At 45.1% G+C, this 9,930-nt stretch overlaps 1 protein-coding gene and 1 pseudogene across 2 annotated transcripts; both read left to right on the top strand.

Annotated features, from left to right (window-relative positions):
* The first annotated feature begins 2,662 nt into the window (after positions 1-2,662).
* On the top strand, positions 2,663-9,477 carry anp32b (acidic (leucine-rich) nuclear phosphoprotein 32 family, member B). 2 transcript variants are annotated; one of them, XM_084686919.1, is made up of 7 exons: positions 2,663-2,946; positions 5,229-5,378; positions 5,488-5,610; positions 6,017-6,203; positions 6,472-6,590; positions 9,015-9,075; positions 9,176-9,477. In XM_084686919.1, the coding sequence occupies exons 1-7, from the start codon at positions 2,893-2,895 to the stop codon at positions 9,253-9,255; spliced, it is 774 nt and encodes a 257-aa protein (XP_084543045.1). In that variant the 5' UTR covers positions 2,663-2,892; the 3' UTR covers positions 9,256-9,477. The 2 variants fall into 2 exon arrangements, with proteins under 2 accessions (XP_084543045.1, XP_084543046.1); XM_084686920.1 differs by having other exon boundaries at positions 2,665-2,946; positions 9,179-9,474.
* Positions 6,609-8,809, top strand: LOC146237112 (uncharacterized; annotated as a pseudogene).
* Positions 9,478-9,930: the final 453 nt, after the last annotated feature.

The raw sequence follows: 9,930 nt of genomic DNA, 5'->3' as shown, positions 1-9,930 counted from the left end.
TCTCACGAGGGACTCTGCTTCTCCAGGAAGCCAGCCCACAGCAGACGCCTCTTATCTCCCTCTCTCTGCCAGGGAGCAGGGCCTCGTCCAGGGCGTTTCTCAATCTCCCCCCCGCACATGGGGCCTGCTGCTTGTCCTCCCTGCTGAGCACACACCCAGCCGACAAGCTCCTCCCCCTTTTGGCAGTGGGGCGTCATGGCTGGGCATGGGGCCAGGGCCCCCTGGTCTTGACGGTGTTCTCCTCAGACCAGGCGAGGCTGAAGGCCTCCGCTACAGCTGCATGTGCAGGAATCTGAATCCCTGCATGCACGTGGCCACTGACCTAGAATCGATTTCCCGTCGTTTGTGAGGGTTTTCAGTCGTGATCAACAACTGGTCCCAAATCGGAGACCTGGCTCAGTGATCAACAACTGGTCCCAGATCAGAGACCTGGCTCAGTGATCAACAACTGGTCCCAGATCAGGACGTTTCTGCTGGTTTATTCAGATGCAGACATTCACTGAACATGAGTGTTCTCTCCAGACTGTTGTGAGGAAGGGGAGAACATGAACGTACAGTTTTTTCTTTTCAGTAGATGTGTAGGACTTTATCCTAATGACAATCTGCGGTTTTGAAGGAGAACGTTTTATAGTTAAGTAAAAACAATGATGTGTGTGTCAATGTTTTTCTTTTTAAACGTAAGCCCAAAATCGCAACAATGTGCGATAAGAATGGTTTGAGTTCCGTAGGCTTTCAAACAAACACACACACACACAAATACACTCACACACACAAATACACTCAAACTATCTTAAACACACAAAGAACTTGAAGTAGTATCCCAGCATGGTATACTGCCTCTAACAACCACCCCGCTCCCTGCTGCCAGACTGCGAGTATTTCTAATCAGTTATGATAAGCAGGGACAGTGAGAGAGGCAGGCAGGCACACATACATGTGCTGTTTGATAAACTCATGGTTAGTTCGACTGAGAAAGCGCTTTGGTTGAAATACATGGAACATCGCCCACTACTGGTAAATACCCTCCACTACCATCTGTGTGTGCAGCGTTGTAGATGGCCAGAGTATTACAATGACCCTGTGTGCTGGAAGACGCATATGCTGTCAACTGGATAGAGCACTGATGTATCAATACCGTACGAAATCGTGGTCACAAACTGGTATTTGGATTGCGTGTGATGAATGGTTCTATTATTGTAAACTGTGTATGTTCTGTGTTACCACAGAAACACAGGTAGACTTACAGCAGTAATACACCGTATTACATCCGAGTAAACAACTTGTATATCTCTGGAGGTGTTGTGAGAATTGTTTTTATACACATACTTACTAAGTGATACTTGTTGTGAAGTAGGAGAAAGTAAACTATATTTGAGTCAGACACCTTAAACCATATCACCTCTCCAGAAACTAAACATGGAAGATGGGGAGTCAGATGGCTGAGCAGTTAAGGAATCGGGCTAGTAATCAGAAGGTTGCTGGTTCGATTCCTGGCTGTGTCAAATGATGTTGTGTCCTTGGGCAAGGCACTTCACCCTACTTGCCACGGGGGGAATGTCCCTGTACTTACTGTAAGTCGCTCTGTATAAGAGCGTCTGCTAAATGACTAAATGTAAATGTAGGATGTCTATGTAAATTAGAGCAGGCATATCCACCAGCCTCCACAGAATGCATCCTAGTTTGCCTATTCAACAGCCTCTGTTGAGCGTGTGTGTGTGTGTGTGTGTGTGTGTGTGTGTGTGTGTGTGTGTGTGTGTGTGTGTGTGTGTGTGTGTGTGTGTGTGTGTGTGTGTGTGTGTGTGTGTACTTCCTGTCCTGTGTCAGAGGGTGTTTTGGTGCTGGTAGTCTGACTGGAGGCTGTGGGGTGAGCACACAGGAGCCCTCTTCAATCTGGGGGACCGTGAGTCCATGCAGGAAGTGGCACAGGGGAAATTTCCCCCTCGTAGGAGACCTACAATGCCCTCTTCACTGCTAACCAAACCAACTGCAAGCTGCTTCCAGGCCAGGCTATAGGGACATGCAGGTACTCCTGCAACATCCAACACAGATTACAGTTACGCTTGTTCCTCAAATCACTGCTCATGTCAAAATTGTTTTATACAATAAGTATTGTAGACTTTTTGTTGAATAAGTACAATTGTTTTTGATGTATAGGTCAGCTGTGTAAGATGTGGTTACTATTATGCTGTACAACAGATACTAAAAAAATGATTATGGCCAACAACAGGGTTGAGTCTGCAGGTAGGCCATGTTTGTTATTAATTAAAAAAAGTGTTAATGTGATTTGATTGGGCAAAACAGGAATTAAGCCATAAAAACATTCAAAGTAAATCATATTACGTATAACTTGTTTAGAAATATAAATCCTTACTGAACTTAGCCTGGGGTGTGTTTTGTCATCGTAAGCAAGTTGCTAAATAACTTAATGTAAAAATTCATGTATACAACAATACCTGCCATAAATTCATTTTTTTCCATTTTTCAACATGACACGACGAATTATCAGACATACAAATCCATATTAGCTCAACAGAATGACAGATGGAGATTAAGGCTTTTTTTATTTTATTTTTTACATAACACACATTACTTCAGAAATAAATTGCACCACCACCATTAGAACAGTTCCACGGCATCGTCATGTTTAGTGACTGCAATGCCTTTTTAACGGCAGTGGGAGGTTCTGGCCAGAGATGGCGCTGTTTAGTATATATTTTGTTTCAGTCCCGTTTCCCTCCATGGTTTCTCCTCTCCCCGACTAACTTGGCGTTTGGCTCAGTTCATTATACAGTCCCATATTCTTCCTCCATTAGGGCATCTCTCAGCATTTGGACTGAGAAAAGATTCCAGCAAAACCCCAGAGAGAAAAGTTTAAACTTTTGGAAGGGCAAAATGGACATGAAAAAGAGGATCCACTTGGAGCTTCGAAACATGACACCATCTGATGTAAGTCTGCCTTTTAAACCAAACCTTTAGTTTTCTGGCTAGCATTGCTAGCTTGCTACTTTTTTGCTTTCCAAGTGACCTGTGTAGCTAGCAAATGGTGACCACATGGGGTTTATGTTTCTCATTTATTAATAGGGCGGAAAATACTTAACTGTAACCAGCTTTATCTGTTATAGAGTATCCGTTAGGGCGTGAAGGGGCAACAAAACGAGAAAAGCTATATTCAATCGTTACTTTCGAAAGCCGATTCTTTAGCTTGCTGGCATTATTGCAGGGTTGTAACGTTTCCCAGTCCCCTCGGTCGATGGTTGCACACGCGATTCGATGGCAACGATGTGGCCCAATTTGTTAACTTCTATTTACATCGGCGTTAGAAGAATGTCAGTTTCCCTCCCGTGCGTTCTGACTAACGAAATGGTTTATTTTATATAGACCTTGGAAGCCATGTTTGTGGCTAGCATAACTGCTAAAATGGGGCGCCCTTTATTACAATGCACTTTACACCCCTCAGCAATTAGTCAAAAACGAAAAAACGCCTCGTAATACTTTTGATCTCTTAATCAAGATCACGGGTGGAGCAATGATCATTTATCCCGATTGGGTCGGGACACGTTCAGCAGCTGTAGCTAGCTGGATACGCAAACACAAAATTTAGTCACTGACTCACGAGTCACCCAAATCCTATATAGCTACAATCAATCCACCAAGTTACAATGTTCCAATTTATGTAAACGTTTACAGTTCATCACCACCAACCAAGTCAAGTTTAGACTGGCCAAACAACAATACCAACCCTCAATTATGATGGGCTGTATAAAGTTTAAATCCAGAATGAAGTTGCGTAATATTAGCATTAGGGTTTTAGACTATTCTCTGCCGAAGTTAGTTGATTTATTGAATCATACTGAAATTAAATGAATCAATTCCAATAATTCCGGCACGGATCTGACAATGTTTGGTTCCCGCCATATTATGTTCCAGGGACAACGACTAAACGGCATAAATCCATCTGTTACAGACTATGATGCCCTGGGTTTAGATTAACTGTATTGTGTAATTTCGCAGAAATTTTTACTTTTGACCCGGTACATAGACAATACTATCTGAAAGTACTAGTATGGTCGCCGGCTTGGGGAACAGTCTGCCTGACTGACACGACACCGAGCTACCCGTTCGATGCGTGGGTAGTTAAAATTCGACATCCCCGCGCCCTTCGTTCATGCAAAAATGTATACAAATATTATACAGTGAAAGAGGATTAAAAATTGATATTTATACTGTATTACTACGTGTTAGCAGTCATTTCCCGTCGAAGTGTTCAAGAGATGTCTGCATACTGTATCTCAGGAATCGCCATGTTGTCATTCTGTCGTCTTTGAAGCTCTGGAGAAAGGAACTTTCTCCATCTTTGTCTTACTAATTTCCGTTATGAATATTTCCTTCGCCATTGGAACAGAAACGCCGATATAACGTAACAATCTGTAATATCGTTCGATCGCTCGACGACAAGACGATCCAATTCCCCTCTCAAATTTCATTTGAAAATAAAAAGTATATCTTTACTGAGTATATTCGCAATCCTTCCCGTTGCTGTAGTGTGGGTAATGGCGGCTGACAAACTTCTCCTGCAGCTCTTCACTGCACGCAGCGCTTAAAAGGGCAATGGCTGGCTAGCCTGTAGCGAGCTGCTAGCTAACAAAAATCATTGCATTTGTCATTAGTGACTGCATCGGCAGAGCAAGGGAAAGGTGCATCTGTTTTCTACCGTTCCTCTTCCTGGCATATGTCTCAAAGAATACACCCGCGGTCGCTTTACCATATTGAAACACTTATCGTGGACACGCAGTAGTATTTTTGGTGTTTGACTTTGAGAGGGCGCAAATCATGATCTTTGACGTTTTACAATAACTTTGTTCAACGTTTAATCGAGCATTTGATTGCGCAGCTATAGTGTTGTGCCCACACTGTAAACTCCTCCTTTAGACAAGCGTGGATGTAGGGCATTATGTTGTAAGGGATTTATTAAAGTTGTTATTTAGTTGGTAGTCTTTCGAAAAACACGTCTATCTAGGTTCCTGTACACGTTATAAGTTCACGACTCAAACTGATGCTGTCAATTGTTACAAATTGTGTTAGAATTGTAGCTACATGTCAGACACGTGTCATGTGCTTTTCTCTACACTGAAAACCTTAAAACCTAGGATATTGAAACATGTAACAGCTTTAACTAATATGTTCAAACAATGAATACAATATTTAAGTTTGTTTGTATTATTTTATAGGTACGAGAACTGGTCCTTGACAACTGTCGATCTAATGAAGGGAAAATTGAAGGTCTCACAGCTGAATTTGTCAACTTGGAATTTCTCAGTTTGATAAATGTTGGCTTAATGTCCGTCTCTAACCTCCCCAAACTCGGAAAACTCAAAAAGGTAAAGTTGCTTTCCCGTTCTATGCTACGTTAGACCAGCCAATGTTTGAAATACCGTAAACTACAGGTTTAGGAGAGTCTCAAATTCGACCCTATTTTATTTTTGTCAGTTGGAGCTCAGCGACAACAGAATCACTGGTGGCCTCGACGTTTTAGCAGAGAAGCTCCCCAACCTCACGCATCTAAACCTCAGCGGAAACAAACTGAAGGACATCAGCACGTTGGAACCTTTGGTGAGTAGGCCTACTGGCGCCCAGGCAGGACACATTTAAGTGCGACACGATACCAGTAGCCTACTGAAGTGTAAAACCGCCAGTCACATCCCACTTACAATTTCACGTTTACATTTTTACTTTAAATATAAGTGTTGCTGTTACAACGCGTTATTGTTACTGCTACAACTGTTTAATTAAGTAATTTGTTAGTCTGTAGTTGATGACCGCTCCTTGACTCTGACCACTGAACCTCAGTCAGACCAAGGTCTAGGTTAGACCTCGGTCAGACCAAGGTCTAGGTTAGGCCTCGGTCAGACCAAGGTCTAGGTTAGACCTAAGCACTTCTGATCCTTGATCTCCTGCTGGACTTCCTTGCGCTGCTGAATTCATGAAAATGTGAGGAGAATGTGTTTGTTTCTCATAGAAAAAGCTTGACAACCTGAAGAGCCTGGACCTGTTTAACTGTGAGGTGACGAACCTGAACGACTACAGAGAGAGCGTGTTCAAGCTGCTGCCCCAGCTCACATACCTGGATGGGTACGACCTGGAGGACAGGGAAGCATCGGACTCAGACGGAGAGGTGGATGGGGTGGACGACGATGATGACGAGGGTTCGACTCTCTTCCTGCCTTTTATTACACAGTCATCCTCCGCACAGTCATCCTCCGCACAGTCATCCTCCGCACAGTCATCATCCGCACAGTCATCATCCACACAGTCATCATCCACACAGTCATCATCCACACAGTCATCCTCCACACAGTCATCCTTTCTTCCTTAGATAACGTCCACTTAGACAAGTGATTTTTCAATTTAAGACGAGTGTTGTCCACTGTGGGTCTAATCTCTGTTCTGCTGTGTGGTGTTTCCTCCTGTTAGAGGGTGAGGAGGACGAGGACGGGGAGGAGGAAGACTTTGATGAGGACGAGGATGATGATGATGATGAAGAGGAGGTAGAAGGAGAAGAGGATGACGAGGAGGCCAGCGTAGATGAAGAGGTAGGTGGTGGTGTTCTCTGATCCTTCACACCAGTGGTCCTCCACACCAGTGGTCCTTCACACCAGTGGTCCTCCACACCAGTGGTCCTCCACACCAGTGGTCCTCCACACCAGTGGTCCTCCACACCAGTGGTCCTCCACACCAGTGGTCCTCCACACCAGTGGTCCTCCACACCAGTGGTCCTCCACACCAGTGGTCCTCCACACCAGTGGTCCTCAACCCCGGTCCTCATGACGTCCTGTCCTGCATGTTTCTAGATGTTCTCGTGCTCCAACACGCCTCATTCTAATGAGTGGGTCATTACCAGGCTTCTGCTGATTTTGATAACGACACATTCATTCGAATCAGTTTGTAAAAGTTGAGGCCGTGTTTGAGAGTCAGAGGACCTCAACCTCAGTTCGAATCCCAGTACGAGGAAAGCAATACTGACAAGCAGCATGACCACACCACATTAGGGATGTCACGAGAACCGATACTTACGATACCTTCCGATGCCAAAATAACAAAACACCGACGATGCCCATTTTTTGGAAGCACCGTGAGCGCCAATGCCAGATGTTAGCATCGGTGCTGCGCCTCTTCTGGAACTGATGGGGGCAGTATTCTGGATTGTTCCAGCCGGCGTTTACAATTTAGAAAACCAAGATGGCAACAGCAGCTGCTGAGATCGCCCCATCTCGACTCGTTGACAAGAAAAGCACAAAAATTCGGGTTTGGAAGTATTTTGCGTTTGAGGCAGATGACAGCGGGGTTATAATTCATCCGCAGAAGCCAATTTGTAAAAGATGCTACCGTGGTCTTCAGACCAAGGGAGGTAATACTTCCAATTTAGCCAAACACCTGAAAGATCGTCATCCGGATTTGTTCAAAGAATTCAAGGTGAGTTCTGATTCATATTAACAACATCCCTACTTTATCTGTTTTTTTTTAAATCTGTCATACTAAAATGGTTTGAGGGAGGCATTTGACGAAGTTGTTACTGAGGAGTGGAAGTTGGACATTGCAAAACTAGCAGGCATCACAACAGACAATGCATCCAACAACCAAAAGGCTTTTAAAGATGACTACAAATGGATCCCTTGTTTTGGCCACAACTTGCACCTGGCCGTTAACAAAGCCATCAACATCGAGAGGGTATCTACAGCCCTGTCAAGGCTGCGCAGAACCATATCTGCCTTCACCAGGTCATCAAAGCTGTCGCGACAACTCAAAACAAAACAAAAACAACTTGGACTCCCAGAACACAATTTGATACATTATGCACCCACCCATTGGAATTCCTCTTATGACATGGTGGAGAGATTTGTGGAGCAGCAGCAAACTCTGTGTGCAGTCCTGGCAGAGGCCAGAAAAAAATGGCACCTGATGCCAAAAGACAATGACATCACAATCCTAGAAACACTGAAAGAAGTCCTTGAGCCACTGAGTCCTTTTACAGATGCACTCAGTGGTGAGAAGCAAACTACCCTCTCCTCTGTCTTACCGCTGTTATGGAAGATGCTCTCTTGTCTCGGGGATAAGGAGGATGACACTATACTTACTAGAGAGATGAAGAGCTCAGTAAGGGAAAGCCTCAACCAACGTTATGAGAATGGGGAGGTGCAGCTTCTTCTAAACACTGCCACCTACCTAGATCCAAGGTTTAAGGCCAGTTTTGTTACTCTGGAGGATGATGTGAAGCAAAGTCTCCTGGAGCAAGTGGGGAATACCGATGATGGAGCTGGTACACATCTGAAACCACCATGGCAACAGGAGCAGAGGCCTCGAGCCAAATCAGGCCATCTAAAAAGTCAAAGACTGATTTGAAGCATCTGCTTTCAGCAATTCAACGAGAGAAGAAGGGCAGTGATGTCCCATCATCTCAAGCAGGGCTCTCCACACAAGATAAGTTCAATGCTGAGTTCCTGGTATATAGCAAAATGCCAGAACTGAGCGCAGACGAAGATCCCCTCATCTGGTGGAAAATGAATGGAGGCCTGACTTACCCAAGACAATGTTAACAAGTTAGTTTTCCTCAGTAAAAACCTTGAACTAGCCAAGAAGTTGTGAAATGCTGTGAAAAATTATGCTATTTTGCCAAAACTCATGTTCATCTTGGTAGCTGAATGGCTTAATTGCACTTTATATTGTGCTATGCTCTAATGCACTTGTTTTGTATCTTATGACATTTAGCTATTTTTCAAATATTTTAATAAAGAAGTTAATGTTTCAAGTTCAAGTACATGGAATCCTTTTTTTTTTTTTTTACCTTGGTATCGAAATTGGCATCGAATCGTATTATTTTACTGGTATTGGCACCGACTACTGACATCCCTACACCACATAGACATACATTTTATAGATGACAAAGGATAGAGTCCATCTTGGCTTCAGACGCTCATTTCAACAAACTGTTGAGTCTGACGTGGTCCTCACTTTTCCAGGAGGAAGGCTTGGGACAGGAAGGTGAAGTCGAGGATGAAGATGATGATGATGAGGAAGATGGTGGGTACCGAACACGTCACACACAACATCCCACCAGTCAGCTGACAGAGGAATGTTTTGATGTGAGGTGTCTAATGTCTGGAGGTCCGCTTTCTCCTAGAAGCCGAGGCAGGAAAAGGAGAGAAGAGGAAGCGAGACCCAGAGGATGATGATGATGACGAGGACGAGGACGACGACTAAGAGCGAAATAAGAGAGCCTATCGATTTACCAACTCTGCCCAGCCCCTCTCCCCCCCAACAACCCCTCCTCTGCCCAGCCCCTCTCCCCCCCAACAACCCCTCCTCTGCCCAGCCCCTCTCCCCCCCAACAACCCCTCCTCTGCCCAGCCCCTCTCCCCCCCAACAACCCCTCCTCTGCCCAGCCCCTCTCCCCCCCAACAACCCCTCCTCTGCCCAGCCCCTCTCCCCCCCAACAACCCCTCCTCTGCCCAGCCCCTCTCCCCCCCCAACAACCCCTCCGCTGCCCAGCCCCTCTCCCCCCCAACAACCCCTCCTCTGCCCAGCCCCCCCCCCCCCCAAGTACCCACCCACACTTGGATGCCCACCCTCCTCTTCCACCCAGACACCCAGCCTATTCTCACCCCCATCCCCAACTTTGAGCTCTCACGCGGGTCAAGACTGTATCGTACGGGTGGGTCGAGTGGAGCTGCACCCCCCCCCCAGCAGCCCACCACTCAGCATTCCAAAAATCACTGTCAACAAGCCCTGGTCATGTGCTCGCGCCCCAGGACTGCTGTCTAGTTTTGGGTCTGTGCTTTTAATATTTTGTTGGATTTTGTTTTATTTTTTTCTTTCATTTTTAATTATTTTGGGGTGTTTTATTTTTTCCCTCTCTTTCCTCTGTTTGCGTTTTCC

This window comes from Hypomesus nipponensis, chromosome 22 (genome assembly GCF_054491055.1).
Source record: "Hypomesus nipponensis isolate SF chromosome 22, ASM5449105v1, whole genome shotgun sequence".
Taxonomy (NCBI): domain Eukaryota; kingdom Metazoa; phylum Chordata; class Actinopteri; order Osmeriformes; family Osmeridae; genus Hypomesus; species Hypomesus nipponensis.
The sequence above is the reverse complement of the archived record's forward strand: the minus strand, read 5'-3'. Positions and strand labels throughout refer to the sequence as shown.

Coding starts and splice junctions, on each gene's coding strand:
- anp32b (XM_084686919.1), top strand. CDS start 2,893: ATGGACATGAAAAAGAGGATCCACTTGGAGCTTCGAAACATGACACCA. Junction 6,591..9,014: donor AGGCCAGCGTAGATGAAGAG/GTAGGTGGTGGT, acceptor TCACTTTTCCAG/GAGGAAGGCTTGGGACAGGA. Junction 9,076..9,175: donor TGATGATGATGAGGAAGATG/GTGGGTACCGAA, acceptor GCTTTCTCCTAG/AAGCCGAGGCAGGAAAAGGA.